Source organism: Hemiscyllium ocellatum, chromosome 3 (genome assembly GCF_020745735.1).
Source record: "Hemiscyllium ocellatum isolate sHemOce1 chromosome 3, sHemOce1.pat.X.cur, whole genome shotgun sequence".
NCBI lineage: Eukaryota > Metazoa > Chordata > Chondrichthyes > Orectolobiformes > Hemiscylliidae > Hemiscyllium > Hemiscyllium ocellatum.
The window spans coordinates 111,135,614-111,153,685 of NC_083403.1; the positions used below are offsets into that span (position 1 = coordinate 111,135,614).

General features: G+C 40.9%; 1 protein-coding gene across 1 annotated transcript in view; it reads right to left on the bottom strand.

Moving 5' to 3' along the window:
* eloal (elongin A, like) overlaps window positions 1-18,072 on the bottom strand; it is a 100,762-nt gene that overhangs the window by 12,552 nt on the left and 70,138 nt on the right. Inside the window, exons 8-9 of the mRNA XM_060855046.1 lie at window positions 13,137-13,234; window positions 714-894 (exon numbers count right to left, since the gene is read on the bottom strand). Coding sequence (XP_060711029.1) covers window positions 714-894; window positions 13,137-13,234 — 279 coding nt within the window. The remainder of the gene's footprint in view (window positions 1-713; window positions 895-13,136; window positions 13,235-18,072) is intronic.

An 18,072-nucleotide genomic window follows, 5' to 3' on the forward strand; every position in this document is an offset into this window, starting at 1 on the left:
ACACAGCCTTAGAGCAAGAGATAGACCACCTCGGACTGAGAAGAGGAAATATTTCTTCATCCAGAAATTGCAGATCTTTGGAATTTTTTACTTCAGAAGGTTGTGGAGACTCCATCATTGACTAATGTTCAACTCAGCACTCAATAGGTTTCAAATGATTAAAATAGCAAGGATATGGATATGGAGGAAAATGGTATTGAGGTAGAAGATCATCCACAATGTAGTTGAATGGTGGAGTAGGCACAAGAGGCCAAATGGCCTATTCCTGCTTCCATTTCCTACTTTCATGTTCAGAAGGAAGCTTGTTTCGCTGTCTTTATTTTATGTATGAAGTGAATGCTGTGGGCAGCGCATCAAAATTCTTGAAACTTAACTTGAAGGATTTAAATACAAAAAGCCAACATATGGCTGTTGCAAGGTCCCCTTCAAACTTTCCAAATCATCGCTTTCAACATTTGCCTTGCATTCTCAATAAAAGATTATCAAAATGCCATGTGCAAAATTCCTCAAGTAGGTCAGTGAAAAAGAAATTTTCAGTGTATGTTGAATTTAATTTAACTTCATTTCAAATTAACAAAAAACTAGAGGATCACTTTCTGCAGTGACCTGTAGCTCCAGCTTAATAATACACAATAATTTTTTAACATTATAATAAATCAGCAGTATAACTGTTTCATGGTTCAATCTTAAAAGTACGTTAAGTTCACACTAACCTTTGGGCTTGTTAGCATGTGCAGAGCTAATGCTTTGCGTTAATATTTTTAGTTTCTGCTCTCTTTCATCATAAAGTCTCAGATATAGCTCACGCCACGATTCAAACTCCTGGGGCTCCTCATTTTTGAAATCTTTTTTACAATGCTTCATCCAGAAATGGCTGGTCTGTTCAGTAAAACTCTGTTTAAGGTAACAAACAAAACACCAAAGAACCTCATCAAAAGAAAAAGACTACAAGTCATTGAATGTTCAGTTTTGTACATAAACATTTAACCTGTATATAGATATGTCCAGTAAATTAAAAAACAAAATGCTGAATTGAAAGAATGCATTATTTAAAAATAATGCATTAAGATGATGTCAGATTTCCCAGATTATTGATCGTGACTTGAATTGTTCAATTTCTCACTCAATTTTCTGCTATATGCCAGGGTGTGGTTAAGTTTTATTATTGTAGTCCAAAAACTCTTTTGACATATTAAAATCATCAAATCACAACTGGCTTTCATCCATTTTTGTCCCAATAGTCTATCTGCCACAATTTGGCCCACTCTCCTAACTTATCTATATCCATTTATAAGATTCTTATTTCCTCATTGCAATTTACAATCTCGTGTATTTTTGTGTCGACTGCAGATTTGGCTATACAACCTTCTATCCCTGTATCCAAGTCATTAACCTTTCAAGCAAGAACATTCAAAAGTTGATTGGGGGCAGCTATTGCAGGAAAAGGGATGGGTGGAAAGTGGGCGGCCTTCAAAAATGAGTGAACAAAAGTCCAGAGACAGTATGTTGCTGTTATTCAAAGGGCAAGGTTGGTGGATGTAGGGAATACGGGATGACAAGAGAAATTGAAGCTCTGATCAAGAAAAGGTCAGTATATGTCAGGTATAGACAGCAGGGATTGAGTGAATCCCTTGAGGAGTATGAGTATACTCAAGATGGAAATCAGGAAGGCAGAACAGGGACATGAGATATCTTTGGCAAATAGGGTTAAGGAGAATCCAAACAATTTCTACAAATACAAAATAGCAACTAGGGAGAGAATAGGGCCCCTTAAAGTTCAACGAAGCCACCTATGTGTGGAACCACAGGGGGATGGGTGAGTGTATTTCATATTAGTGCTTACTGTGGAGAAAGATATGGAAGTTGGAGAATATGGAGAAATAAATAGTGATATCTTAAAACTATTACAGAGGTGGTGGTGCTGGACGTCTTCAAACATGTAAAGGTGGGTAAGCCCCCAGGGCCTGATCAATGTACCCCAGAACTTCTTGTGAAGCTAGGGATTGCTAAGCCCCTTGCGAACACAGTTGTACCACTGACAGCCATGTGTGAGGTGCTGGAAGACTGGAGGTTGGCTAATGTGATGCCAATATTTAAGGAAGATGGTAAGGAAAGGCCAGGGAATTTTAGACCAGTGAGCCTGATATCAGTGGATGATAAGTTGTTGGAGGGGATTCTGAGAAACAGGATTTACATGTACTTGGAAAGGCAAGGACCGATTAGCGATACAGGTCGTTATAACAAGACATTTGCGTTTCTCTGCAACCTTCCGCTTTAGAAAAGTGTGTTATGGAGAACTGCTGTAGAAAGTCATGCTGTGGAAGAATGCTACACCTGTTCAGTCGAAAGTTCATGTTATCCAAACAGCATCCACAACTTGTCAATCATGTTATAGTCAATTCACGTTGGCAAAATGCATGTTACACCAGAACGATCTGTAGTTAAAATGGTTTTGCGCATGGAAAATCATGTCTCAATAACTTGATTGAGGGTTTTGAAGATGTGAAGATGATGATGGGTGAAGGCAGAGCAGTAGACATTGTCTATATGGAGTTCAGCAAGGAGTTTGAGAAGTTTCCACATGGTAGACTGGTTAGCAAGGTTAGATCATGCGAAATATAGCCATTTGGATACAAAATAGGCTTGAATGTAGGAGACAGAGTGATGGTGAACAGTTCATTTTCAGACTGGAGGCCTGTGACAAGTTGGCTCTGCAAGAATCGGTGCTGCGTCCACTGATTGCTGTCATTTATATAAATTATTTGGATGTGAACACAGGAGATATGGTAAGTCTGCAGATGACAGCACAATTGGTGGTGTATTGGACAGCAAAGATGGTTACCTCAGAGTGCAATGGGACCTTGATCAACGGTCCAAGGAGTGTCAGTTGGAATTTAAATCTTGAAAAATGTGAGGTGCTGCAATTTGGAAAGGCAAACCAGCGCAGGACTTATAGACTTAATGGTAAGAGGAGTGTTGTTGAACAAAGACTTTGGAGTGCAGGTTCATAGTTCTTTGAACATGGAGTTGCAGGTAATAGGATAATGACGGTGGTGTTTGGTACACTTGCCTAAATTGGTCAGTGCGTTGAATTTAAGAGTTGGGAAGTCATATTGCAGCTGAACAGGACATTTGTTAGACCGCTTTTGGAATACTGCATTCAATTTTGATCTTCCTACTATAGAAAAGATGTTGTGAAACTTGAAAGGGTTCAGAAAAGAAATACAAGAATGTTACCAGGGTGAGGGAGAGGCTTAAAAGGCTGGGGCTATTTTCCCTGGAGCATAGGTGGCTGAGGGGTGACCTTACAGAGGTTTATTAAATCATGGGCAGCTTGGATAGGGTGAATACCTAAGATCTTTTCCCCAGAGCTAGAGAAGTCAAACTAGACAGCATAGGTCGAGGATGAGGGGGAAGATTTAAAAAGGGACCTAAGGGGCAACATTTTCATGCAGAGGGTGGTGGGTGTATGGAATGAGCTGCCAGAGGAAATGGTAAAGGCTGGTACAATTACAACAATTAAAAGGGATCTGGATGGTTATGTCAATAGAAAGGGTTTAGACAGATATGGGCCAAATGCTGGCAAATAGGACTAGATCAGTTTGGGATATCTGGTCAGCATGGATGAATTGGACTGAAGTGTCGGTTTCCATGTTATATAATGCTATGATTATGACTTACGACTATCAGAGAGGAAAGACACCATGAATTTACTTTTGTAAGAAGTTTTCCCCAGCTCTCCAAAAGTGAAAGAGGACAAAAAAATATATGAAGTGTTTGCAGATCTGGCAAATAAATCTCAATTGTTGTAAATTTGAAACATCAAAAAGAATCTGACCTTCAATTAATTAACTACATTTAACCCTATACTTCTTTACTCCCCAAACTCATCTTCTAATCAGTAGGTTTTTTTATTGCAGGAAACACTCAAGAAGTTTTACTGTTTTCAGTGTATTTCTTGTCCACTTAGATATATCAGATGTATACCCATAGATACACATTATGTAACACGTGCATTTAAACCATAATTGAAACATTCTTCATTTGCAAGTTAAAATACAAGAATCAAATGTTAACTCAAAAGAGGATATCTTTCAACAAAGGAACTAGAACTACTCTGGGAGCTATTGATTAGCCTTTCATTTGTTTTCATAGAAGAGGTAGTGAAAGATTTTCTCAACATTTAACAAAAGCATCAAAAGCAGAAAATATGATCATTCATAGATTTCTAAAAAAAAAGTTTTCCTTTTCAAAACCTTTTGAATTTTGCAATTCCCCATACTAATTTCTCATACTATTTATTCATTATCCAGTATTAGAGGAGAAAAGAATTACTTCGATTAAATATTGGGTAAACCAAAGTTAATTTTTTTAGACCCTGCCCCAAACCCTGGTCCCCAGCCAACAGTTCAAGATCTCAGCACCCAGCCAGAACTTCAGATGAGCTTCAAATGCACATTTGCTCAATCAATAAATCCTTTTACTTCCACTTTTGTAATATCGTCTAGCTCTAACCTCACCTCAAGTAACTGCTGTTGACCTTTATCCATTACTTTTTTACCTTTAGTTTCTACCATATAAATACTAAACCCTGCAGCCTCCAAATCCCCACTCTCTATAAAACTGAACTCTTTAAAAATAATGCTGTCTATATCCTAAATCACATTGATTCCTATTCACTCATTATCTCTATGGTCACTGACCTAAACAGGCTCTTTGTTAAGCAATACCACAAATTTTATAATTCTCAAGCTTATTTAAAAATCCTTCCCAATTCGAGTAAGTCTCATCAACTTTAAACCTTCTTCAGATACTTCCGGTCTTGCAGTTCTTCTCCTTTGCACATACAGACTTCAAATCACTCCACTTCATGATGAACATACCTTCAGCTGTCTGGCCCACATGTTCTGGAATCCCCTCTTTAACTTCTCAGCATTGTTATCCCCCTTTGAGACACTCCTTAATACTTACCCTCTTCAATCAGTTTTTGGTCACCTGATATCTTATGCAGCTTGGTACCAAATTATATTTAATATTGCTCCTGTGGAGATAGCTTTGGAAACATTATTACATTAAACCGTCTATACATATTCATATACATATACATTATTCTTTGAAGTTAAAAAATAGTGAACAGGGAAATCTATTATAAGCAATATATTCCAATTTTCAACAGATCTTTAAAAAAGACTATGGGAAGCTACACAAAATGACAAAAGGGTGGCAAAAACTGTCTTTCACAGGGTTTTGATGTTTGGGCTACATAAAATGTTTTGACAGAATTAATGTGTGGCAAGGGCTCACCTTTGTTTCTAAAACCAATTTGAATCCAAGTAAAATTTTAAAACTTGCAACAGCACTGTGGCAGAAATAGTTTATATTGAACGTAAGAACTACGAGCGGGAGTAGGCTGTCTAGCCCTTCGAGCCTGCTCCACTATTTAATAAGATCATGGCTGATCTTTTTGTGGCCTCAGCTCCAATCAGCTGCCCTCTTACCATAATTCTTAATTCCTTTACTGTCCAAAAAAATTATACATCTTAGCTTTAGAAACATTTACTGAGGAAGCCTTAATCACTTCAGTGGGCGGGGAATTCCTCAGATTCACAATCCTCTGGGTGAAGAAATTTCTTCTCAATTCAGACGTACGTCTGCTCTCCCTAATTTTGAGGCTATGCCCTCTTGTCCTAGTTTCACCCACCAGGGGAAACATCCTCTCTATTCCCTTCATAATTTTATATGTTTCTATAAGATTGCCCCTCATTCTTCGAAATTCCAATGAATATAATCCCAGTCCACTCAGTCTCTCCTCATAAGCCAGAACCCCCCAACTCCAGAATCAACCTAGTGAACCTCCTCTGCACCCAATCTAGTGACAGTATATCCTCTCTCTAGTAAGGAGACCAAAACTGCACACAGTACTAAGGTGTGGCCTAAGCAGCATCATACAGCTACAACATAACCTCTCTGCTTTTAAACTCAATCCCTTTAACAATTTTATTTGCCTTCTTAATTACCTGTTGCATCTGCAAACCAACCTTCTGTGATTCATGCACAAAGACAACTAGGTCTCTATAGCAGCATGCTGCAATTTCTTACCATTCAAGTAATAGTCCTTTTCATTATTCCAACCGAAATGGATGACTTCACATTTATTAACACTGTACTCCATCTGCCAGACTTTGCCCACTCACTTAAACCATTGATGTCCCTTTGCAAAGCTTCACAGTGCTCTGCACACTTTGCTGTACCACTCATCTTAGTGTCACCTGCAAACTTTCACACACTACACACAGTCCCCAACTCTAAATCATCAATGTAAATTGTGAATAATTGCAATCCCAACACTGAACTCTGAGGCACGTCATTAAACACTGATTGTCAACCAGAATAGCATTCATTTATTCCCACTTTTTGCTTACCGTTCTTACTCAAACCTCTATCCATGCTAATACAGGCCGTTCGCCTTTAATTATGCAGCAGCCTTTTACGTGGCACCTTGCTGAATGTCTGCTGAAATTCTAGATACACCACATCTACTAGGTTCCCGTTGTCCACCATGCTTGTAATGTTTTCACAGAATTCTAGCAGATTAGTTAAGCATGACTTGCCTTTCAGAATGCAGGCTTTGTTTGCCCAATTTCTATCTAGATATCTTGCTATTTCTTCCTTTGTAATAGATTCAAGTATTTTCCATACTATCAAAGTTAAGCTAACTGGTCGAAAAATCCCCACATTTGTCTACCTTTTTTTAAGCAATGGCATCACATTTGTTGTTTCCCAATCCGCTGGAAATACCCCAGAGTCCACTGAATCTGGGAAAATTTACAATAAGTACATTTGCTTTTTCTCCTGCCATCTCTTTTAGTACCCTGAGATGCAATAGACAATAGGTACAGGAGTAGGCCATTCTGCCCTTCGTGCCAGCACCACCATTCAATATGATCATCCTCAATAAGTATCCTGTTCCTGCCTTATCCCCATAACCCTTGATTCCATATCCTCAAGAACTCTATTGAACTCTTTCTTAAAAGCATCCAGAGACTTGGCCTCCACAGCCTTCTGGGGCAGAGCATTCCATACACTCACCACTCTCTGGGTGAAGAAGTTTCTCCTCAACTCTGTTCTAAGTGGCCTACCCCTTTTTTTAAACTGTGTCCTCTGGTTTGGGACTCACCCATCAGCGGAAACATGTTTCCTGCCTCCAGGAGTGTCCAATCCTTTAATAATCTTATATGTCTCAATCAGACCCCCCCCACCCCGCTCAGCCTTCTAAACTCAAACGTGTACAAGCCCAGTCACTCCAATCTTTCAGCATAATATAGTCCCACCATTCTGGGAATTGACCTCGTGAACCTACGCTGCACTCCCTCAATAGCCAGAATGTCTTTCCTCAAATTTGGAGTTCATTTGCATTCCATCAGGGCCAGGAGACTAGTCACATTCTTTCTCAATAGGCAATCCAACAAAATACTTGCAGAACAAACATTCTGTTTTGCAGAAAAGACCAATGGAATGGTCTTATACAGACATTGAAAATTATGACAAGGCTTGACATGGTAGAAACAGAATAAAAATGGTTTTCACATGTAAGAAGACAAAACTGAAGGTCATACATAGGCGGTCAGAGCAGTTGGTTTGGAATTGCCTGTTTCTATACTGCAGACTCAATTCTATGTAAAGTGATAACATATAGCAAACCACAACTCATTATTAAAGAAACATTTCGGAAAACACTGCTGTAAATCAATCTTGAAAAAGCAATTTTTTAAATCAACAGTTGTTGACCCAGAGATAACATCATTGATTTATGAGCATCTTTAAGTGACTCAAGGTGGAGTCATCAAAATAAAAGTTTCTACAGCACGCCATGCAACAGAACACAGAGAAACGAGATTGATTTGCAATAATCAGAATACTTAAACTTCTGACAAAATACAAAAGTTTTTTAAAGAATTAACAAAGAGGATTGATGAGGGCAGAGAAGTGGACATGATCTATATGGACTTGAGTAAGGTGTTGACAAGGTTCCCCATGGGAGACTGATTAGCAAGGTTAGATCTCATGGAATAGAGAAAGAACTAGCCATTTGAATACAGAACTGGCTCAAAGGTAGAAGACAGGGGGTGGTGATGGAGGGTTGTTTTTCAGACTGGAGCCCTGTGACCGTGGGGTGCCATAAGGATAGGTGCATGGGTCCACTATTTTTTGTCATTTACATAAATGATTTGGATGTGGGCATAAGAGGTACAGTTAGTAAGTTTGCAGATGACACCAAAATTGGAGGTGTAGAGGACAGTGAAGGTTACTCCGATTACAATGGGATCTTGATCAGATGGGCCAATGGACTGAGGAGTGGCAGATGGAGTTTAATTTCAATAAATACAAGGTGCTGCATTTTGGGAAAGCAAATCTTAGCAGGACTTCTGCACTTAATGGTAAGGTCCTTTGGAATGTTCCAGAATGAAGAGGCCTTGGAGTGCAGATTCATAGCACCTTGAAACTGGATGTTTAAGAAGGAAATTGAAGGGAAAGTTAGAACAAGGGAAGTCAAGAAAGACAACTGTATCAATGAAGCAGAAAATGCAAAAAAAGAGATCATGCTGTAAGGTTGAGAGAAATAGGAGTTGATGGGAAGGGTGAGGGCAGTAACAAATTAAAAATACTATATATGAATGCAGAAAGCATTAGAAATAAGATGGATGAGCTTGAGGCTCTTTTGGAAATTGGCAGATACGATATTGTGGGGATAACTGGGACGTGGCTTCAAGTGGACAGGGCCTGGGAAATGAATATTCAAGGCTACACGTGCTATTGTAAGGACAGACTGACGGGCAGAGGGGGTAGGGTGGCCATGTTGGTAATGGATGATATTCAGTCCCTTGCACAGGGGGACCTAGAATCAGGAGAGGTAGAGTCAGTATGGACAGAGCTGAGAAATTCTAAGGGTAAAAAGACCCTCGTGGGAGTTATCTACAGTAGTCTGGATGTCGGATGTAAGTTGAATCAGGAGCTGAAATTGGCCTGTCGCAAAGATGTTACTACAGTTGTTATGGGGGATTTCAACATGCAGGTAGACTGGGAGAATCAGGATAGTATTGGACCTCAAGAAAGAGACTTTGTGGAGTGCCTCCGAGATGGATTCTTAGAACTGCTGGTGCTGGAGCCTACCAGGGAGAAGGCAATTCTGGATCTAGTATTGTACAACGAACCAGAATTGATCAGGGACCTTGAAGTGAAGGAGCCATTGGGAAGTAGTGACCATAATACAATAAGCTTCAATCTGCAATTTGAGAGGGAGAGGGAGAGGGTACAATCGGAAGTGACAATATTTCTGTTGAATAAAGGGAATTATGGAGCTGAGAGAGGAGCTGTCCAAAATTCAATGGTGCAATACCTTAGCAGGGATGACAGTGGAGGAACAATGGCAGATATTTCTGTGTATAATGCAGAAGATGCAGGATCAGTTCATTCCAAAAAGGAAGAAAGATCCTAGGAGGAGGCATGGGTGGCCGTGGCTAACGAGGGAAGATAAGAAACATATAAAGTTAAAAAAGAGAAAAAGTATAACATAGCAAAGATAAGTAGGAAAACGGAAGACTGGGAAGCTTTTAAAGAACAACGGAGGATTACTAAGAAGGAAATACTCAGAAAAAATGAGGTATGAAGGTAAACTGGCCAAAAATATAAAGGAGGATAGTAAAAGCTTTTTTAGGTATGTGAAAGGCAAAAAAATGGTTAAGACTAAAATTGGGCCCTTGAAGACAGAAACAGGGGAATATATTACAGGGAACAAAGAAATGGCAGAAGAATTGAATTGGTACTTAAGATCTGTGTTCACTGGGGAGGACACAAGCAATCTCCCTGAGGCAACAGTGGCTGAAGGACCTGAACTGAAGGGAATTTATATTTGCCAGAAATTGGTGTTGGAGAGACTGTTAGGTCTGAAGGTTAATAAGTCCCCGGGCCTGATGATCTACATCCCAGGGTACTGAAGGAGGTGACTCGAGAAATCGTGGATGCGTTGGTGATTATTTTCCAGAGTTCGATAGATTCGGGATCAGTTCCTGCGGATTGGAGGGTGACTAATGTTGTACCACTTTTTAAGAAAGGTGGGAAAGAGAAAACAGGAAATTATAGACCAGTTAGTCTGACCTCAGTGGTGGGAAAGATGCTGGAGTCTATTATAAAGGATGAAATAACAACACATCTGGATAGTAGTAACAGGATAAGTCAGAGTCAGCATGGATTTATGAAGGGGAAATCACGCTTGACTAATCTTCTGGAATTTTTTGAGGATGTAACTCTGAAGATGGACGAGGGAGATCCAGTAGATGTAGTGTACCTGGACTTCCAGAAAGCTTTTGATAAAGTTCCACATAGGAGGATAGTGAGCAAAATTAGGGCACATGGTATTGGGGGCAAAGTACTAACTTGGATTGAAAGTTGGTTGACTGATAGGAAACAAAGTATAAATGGTTTCATTTCAGAATGGCAGGCAGTGATCCGTGGGGTACCGCAGGGATCAGTGCTGGGACCGCAGCGTTTTACAATATATATTAATGATATAGAAGATGGTATCAGTAATAATATTAGCAAATTTGCTGATGATCCTAAGCTGGGTGGCAGGGTGAAATGTGAGGAGGATGTTAGAGGATTACAGGGTGACCTGGACAGGTTAGGTGAGTGGTCAGATGTATGGCAGATGCAGTTTAATGTGGATAAATATATGGTTATCCACTTTGGTGGCAAGAACAGGAAGGCAGATTACTACCTAAATGGAATCAATTTAGGTAAAGGGGCAGTACAAAAAGATCTGGGTGTTCTTGTACACCAGTCAATGAAGGTAAGTATGCAGGTACAGCAGGTAGTGAAGAAGGCTAATAGCATGCTGGCCTTAATAACAAGAGGGATTGAGTATAGAAGCAAAGAGGTTTTTCTGCAGTTGTACAGGGCCCTGGTGAGACCACACCTGGAGTACTGTGTGCAGTTCTGGTTTCCAAATTTGAGGAAAGACATTCTGGCTATTGAGGGAGTGCATCGTAGGTTCACGAGGTCAATTCTTGGAATGGCAGGACTACCTTATGCTGAAAGACTAGAGCGACTGGGCTTGTATATCCTTGAGTTTAGAAGACTGAGAGGGGATCTGATTGAGACATATAAGATTATTAAAGGATTGGACACTCTGGAGGCAGGAAACATGTTTCCACTGATGGGTGTGTGCCGAACCAGAGGACACAGCTTAAAAATACGGGGTAGACCATTTAGGACAGAGATGAGGAGAAACGTCTTCACCCAGAGAGTGGTGGCTATGTGGAATGCTCTGCCCCAGAGGGCAGTGGAGGCCCAGTCTCTGGATTCATTTAAGAAAGAGTTGGATAGAGCTCTCAAGGATAGTGGAATCAAGGGTTATGGAGATAAGGCAGGAACAGGATACTGATTAAGGATGATCAGCCATGATCATATTGAATGGTGGTGCAGGCTCGAAGGGCAGAATGGTCTACTCCTGCACCTATTATCTATTGAAAGCAGAGTTGCAGGTAGATAGGAAAGTGATGAAGATGTTTGGTATGCTTTCCTTCATTGGTCAGAGTATTGAGCACAGGAATTGGGAGGTCATGTTGTGGCTGTACAGGACATTGGTTAGGCTACTTTTGGAAGATTGTGTGCAATTCTGGTCTCCTTCCTATCTAAGGATGTTGTGAAACTTGAATGAGTTCAGAAAAGATTGACAAGGATGTTGTCAGTGTTGGAGGATTTGAGTTACAGGGAGAGGTTGAATAGGTTGGGGCTGTGTTCCCTGGAGTGTCAGACAGTGAAGGATGACCTTAGAGGTTTCTAAAATCATGAGGTGCATGGATAGTATAAATAGACAAAGTCTCTTCCATGGGGTGGAGGAGTCCAGCACTAGAGGGCATAGTTAGGGTGAAAGGGGAAAGATATAAAAGACATCTCTATGACTCTATGACACCTAAGGGGCAACTTATTCACGCAGAGGGTGGTACATGTATGGAATGAGCTGCCAGAAAAAGTGGTGGAGGCTAGTACAATTGCAACATTTAAAAGGCATTTGGATGGGTACATGAATAAGGAGGGTATGGAGGGATATGGACCGGGTACTATAGTGGCAGTAGAGGAACTATATTAGTGCTTCAGCATGTATCCAGCTTTGCCTCCTCAAGGTCTTTAGTACCACAGAACCTGGTTTTCTTATGATCGAGAAATGATCGAAGACACTACACATTGGAAATGATTGTGCACTCTAACAGTACGTAGGAAGAACACTGAAGACTTGTGCTCCTTTAGAGAAGCCATTCCAATATAACTACCAAAATAGCTGGCATCTGCCCTAGCTGGCATCAAGGTGATTGCTATTTCATTCAATATCATTTCAATTCCCCGAACCATTCCTTTCCAACATGACTATCCTTGGCCTCATCCATTGCCAAAATGAACCACAGCACAAATTGGAGGAACACCTAATTTTCCACCTGGGCAGCCTACAACCCAGAGGACTCCACATTGAGTTCTCCAATTTCAAATAACCTCCCTCCCTATCCTCCGACTCCCTTCCCAGCCCCTCCCCCTCCTTTCCACCAACCAGATTAAATCCTCCCTTGACCAATCAAGTCATTCCCTCTGCCTTTCTTCACCTTTCCCCACTTCACCACCCTGCCCCCACCTCCCCCTTTATCTGCAGTTCCCCCACACCCATCCACAGAAGGGTTACCCCTGAAACGACGGCTTGTCTACCTCCTGATGCTACCTGGTCTGTGTTCTTCCAGCCTCTTGCTGGTCTATTATGGCTCTTTGTATAACAGCAAAGGTCGATTTTTCAGAAAATGCAGCAATATATCAGAGAGTACGAGGGTTTAAATTACAAAATTGAACAAAAGGCAAAAGGAAGTGGGAACGCCTTTGGTAAAGAAGGGATTAGTTCAGAGTAATCATTAATGGCAGAATAAATGACAGGTTTGTCTAAGTCAACATGACAGAAAACTGATAAAATTATTGCTTGTGCGTTTCTTAAGGGAGTGTCAGAGTGTATTGTTTAAAGAACAAATTCTTAAATAATCCCTGGTAATTGTCATCTATTTGGCACGATCAACAAGGTCTTACGTAACAGGTTCTCTCACCGGGTTGCATTCCTCAATTCGAAAGAGCTGTTCTGGAGTACATCGCCCCAAAACTGGCTCAATAATTTCAAATGGGACCCCTCCTACTTCATGAATAGCTGGTTGGTGAAGGAACAGGAAAAAAATAAAAATTGAAATGATCATCTTTTGGTCATTTTGTAGGCAATTAACAGTTAAGACTACCCATAACTGCTTCAGTTACAAAAATAAAAATTTGGATGGAGCTTAGCCATTGCTACATTTCATTGCATTGGAATATAGAATTATACAACCCTTACAATACAGAAACAAACCATTCAGCCTATCAAGTCCACACTGATCCTCCAAAGAGCATCCAACCAGACCCATCATTCTTCCCTAGCCCTGTAACGCTACACGGCTAATCCACCTAGCCTATGCATCCCTGGATACTATGAACAATTTAGCATGGCCAATCCACCTAATCTGCACATCTTTGGACTTTAAGGAAACAGGAGCACTTGGAGGAAACCCATGCAGAGATGGGGCGAACATGTAAATTCCAAGCAGTCACAGGTGCTGGAATTGAACCTGGGTCCCTGGCACTATGAGGCAGCGCACTAACCACTGAGCCACCATGCTGCCACTCGCTAACCCAGCATTTACTGTTCACCCTCTAGTTACTCACAAACTAGTCAAGAGTCAGCTACATTGCTGTAGGTCTGCAGTCACATGTAGGCCAGGCTGGGTAAGGATAGCAGGTTTCCTTCCCTAAAGGACATTTGTAAACCAGATGGGTTGGTACAATAATTGACAGTGGTAACATAACTTTTTTTTATTTCAGATCTTTTTTAAATTGAATTTAAATTTCACTGTCTGTCCTGGTGAGATCTGAACCAATGTCCTCAGAACTTTAGCCTAGCATTCTGGATTACTAGTCCAGTGACATCACCACTACCTCCCCCCATTTTAGATTGCAGTATTAGATATTTTCATCTTAAGGGCAATTAGAGTTGGGCAACAAATGATGGTCTAGTCATTGTGCTCAGATCCTGTGAACAAATGAAAACAAATCACATTTGACTGGCGCATAATAAATGTATGCTATTTGCACATTTGAATTCAACCCAATTGGACTGGAACAAAATGGATCCTTAATTATGTTTTGCCTGTTCGAGACCAAAGTGTCCAGAGAAAAAATACAAAATAAAAGTAGTGATTATCGATTTTCCAAATTTTATTATGTGCCGAGAGAGAAGAAAAAGGTTTAAACAAATCATAAACAATTATAATTTTTAAAAGGGAGAAGAGCGAGAGCTCACTGGAGAAGTGACCATGTGTCGAGATCAGAAAACGGCTTCAGAGAACAAGAACATATGAAGAGAATGATGTGGAGGTACCAGTGTTGTACTAAGGAGACAAAGTTAAAAATCACACAACACCAGATTATAGTCCAACAGGTTTATCTGGAAGTACTAGCTTCTGGAGCTCTGCTTCTTTGACAGGCAGCTAGTGGAGAATTTATAGCAAAAATTCATGGTGTCATACACTGATGTGATATATTGAACAAACCGAGATTGCTGTTGAGCCTTTCATCTTTTAGTATGGGTTGCAGTTTTTGATTCATTAATATGTATTTGGTACCCATGAGGTAGCCTCAACCTAGACCTGGGTCATGTCATACTACAGATGGCCCTATTACAACATACATTCGCGCGCACACACACACACACACACACACGCAGAGCCTCTCTCATACACACATTCACTCTCAGGCACACACACCCCACCCATCCCCCACACAACACCTGTGCGTGCACACAATCTCATAGGCAGATAACTCATGCAGACTATCAAGCATTCTCTCTCTCTCCTTCACATGAATACGCATACACACACGCCAATGGGTAAATTTGCATTTGCAGAAATATTCTACTTTGTTCAAAAAGCACACAACCTCTCTGCAGTCAATATTTTTTATAATCCACGTGACAATTTATAAATTCCTACTTTGGAAATAGAACCAGTATTCTGACTCAAGGTTGGAATACATACAGATTCTAACCTCACACCTTGAATGCATTGTCTGACTAAAGAGGTCATTTTCTTAATAATTAAAAAAAAATCACCAACACCAGGTTATAGTCCAACAGATTTATTCAGAAACGTTAGCTTTCGGAGCGCTTCTCCTTCATCAGGCAGTGCTCTGAAAGCTAAAACTTCCAAATAAACCTGTTGGACTATAACCTGGCTTTGAGAGATTTTTTAAACTTTGCCCACCTCAGTCCCCATCGGCATGTCCTCATCATGGCTACCTTAAGTTATCTTGGGATTGAGACTTGAAAGTGGTTCTGGGATTTACATATTAATGAATCAAAACCTGCAACACATTCTAAAAGATGAAAAACTTAACAGCAATCTAGATTGGCTCAATACATTCATCATTGTATGGCACTATGATCTTTTGTTATAAGTTCTGCGTCCTCTAATCTTACTCCACTACCTACCTGACAATGGAGCAGCACTCCGAAAACTAGAACTTCCAAATAAATCTGTTGGACTATAACCTAGTGTCGGGATTTTTAACTACATCAAGAGAATTAAGCAGTGAATTTTCACAGCTGACTGACTGCGAAATAACAATCATCTCTGGGGAGTGGCCAAAGAAAAACAAGCAGTACAGTGTTGACTTTGGGAGACCTCATTATCGGATCTACACACAGAAGCTAAGAATGATCTGTGATTTCACAGCTTGATCAGTTAAGTGTTTAAACTTAAGACTTGCAAATCTTAACCTTTTTTTTCATTAATCAATAATAGTGAGTATTTTTTTAAAAAATGTTTTACTCTGTTCCTCAAATTATTTTTTTAAATATAAAAAGGCGGGTATTGAGTTATCCTAGAGCAATGCTTTTGAGCAGTAAGACTGAGCTGAGTTTTTGAAATTGTGTTGGGATTTGGTTTTGGGTAAGTTCTGGGTCTGTAGATTATTTAAAATGCAGAGATGACTTCTGTTGAAGTGATATGCTCTTCCTGTTGGATGTGGAAGATGAGGGAAAATTTCAAGTTGCTCCTGGAGATTATGTCTACAAGAAGCGTGTTTGGATACAAATCCCATTGGATTGCATGGAACTGAGCAGCAGTTAGCGACAGTGAGGAATTTACAGGAGCTGGGGATGTGACAGATGGCAGTTTCTGGAAGGTAGAAGAACCACAGATACAGTAGATGGGTTACTGCTAGGAAAGGAAGGCAGGTAATGCAGGAGTCTCCTGCGATTATCCCCATCTGAAACAAATATGCTGTTCTTGGATAATATTGGGGGTGATGACCTCTTAGGGAATATAGCACTGACAGCCAGGTTTCTAGTACCCTGGAGTGGCTCTACTATAATGAGGGGTATGTCAGGTTCCAAACCATCATTTCTATTAGGGGACTGTTTAGTTATGGACACAGACAGATGTTTCTGCAGCTGATGGCGAGAGATCAGAATGGTGTGTTGCCTCCCTGGCGCCAAAGTGAAGGATATCTCAGACTTGCAAAATATTCTCAAAGGGGACAAGAACTAACAGAAGATCATTGTACATATTGTTACCAATGACATAGGAACAGAAAAGGGACTAGTGTCTGCAGAGAGAAAAAAAAAGTTAGGCATGAGGTTAAAAAGCAGGTCATCAAGGCCAGTAATATCTGGACTATTCCCAGTGCCACAAGCTAGTGAAAGTAGAAAAAGGAGGATATAGAGCAGATGAATATGTGGCCGAGGAGCTGGTGCAGAGGGCAGGGATTCACATTTTTGGATCATTGGGATCTCTTCTGTGGTAGGTGTGACCTGTGTAAGGAACGTGTAAGGACAAATATCTTAGTTTTACTCAGGAGACTTTTAAACACTGGAGGGTGGGGTGGGATTGGGGAAGGGGGAAGAGAGGTTGCAAAGAGATTATGAGAAATTAGTCTGAGACTGGTACAGGAGAGAAGAGCAGCAGGTTAAAGCAAGCAAGTTAAATAGTTAAGGCAAGCAAGAGCAAAGCACAGAACGAGGTAAGACTGATTAATTTAACTTAATGTTTCAGGATATAGATGCTATAGGAAGGACAGGAAGGGGGAGGGGCGAGAGAGGAGACAGAGTGGCACCTTTGGTAATGAATAACATTATAGTCGTAATTAGGGAGGATATTGGAGGATATTCAGTGAGGTCGTATGGGTGGAACTGAGAAATAGGCAAGGGATGATCATCTTACTGGAATTGTACTACAGACCCCCCAACAGTCAGCAGGAACTTGAGAAGCAAACGTAAGGGAGATCGCATATCTGTAAGAACCAGCAGTGAACGTACACAGCTGACTGCTTCTGCTGTATTGTAACTAGTACCTCTGGACATCAGAGTTTGTTCTAAGAAAAGTAAGCAAACAGTGAAATTCACAGCTGACCTTAGAAGAACCTTTTTGGGGGAGCCCACAGCAGGAGATCAGCTAAGTGACTTAAAAAAGTGTAACTTTGCTGTGCTTTTTGTTGGTCTACAATAGTGAAGCAGAGTGACTTTTCTTGATTATGTTTTATTGAGCTCTGTCTCCTCCACTTCCCGCTCCTCCACCCTTCAGCCCCGCCCCTCCAACCGCCACCAAGACAGAACCCCACTGGTTCTCACCTACCACCCCACCAACCTCCGTATACAGCGTATCATCCGCTGTCATTTCTGTCACCTCCAAACGGACCCACCACCAGGGATATATTTCCCTCCCCTCCCCTATCAGCGTTCTGCAAAGACCACTCCCTTCGTGACTCCCTCGTCAGGTCCACACCCCCCACCAACCCAACCTCCACTCTCGGCACCTTCCCCTGCAACCGCAGGAAATGCAAAACTTGCGCCCACACTCCTCCCTTACTTCTCTCCAAGGGTCCAAGGGATCCTTCCATATCTGCCACAAATTCACCTGCACCTCTACACACATCATCTATTGCATCCGCTGCACCGATGTG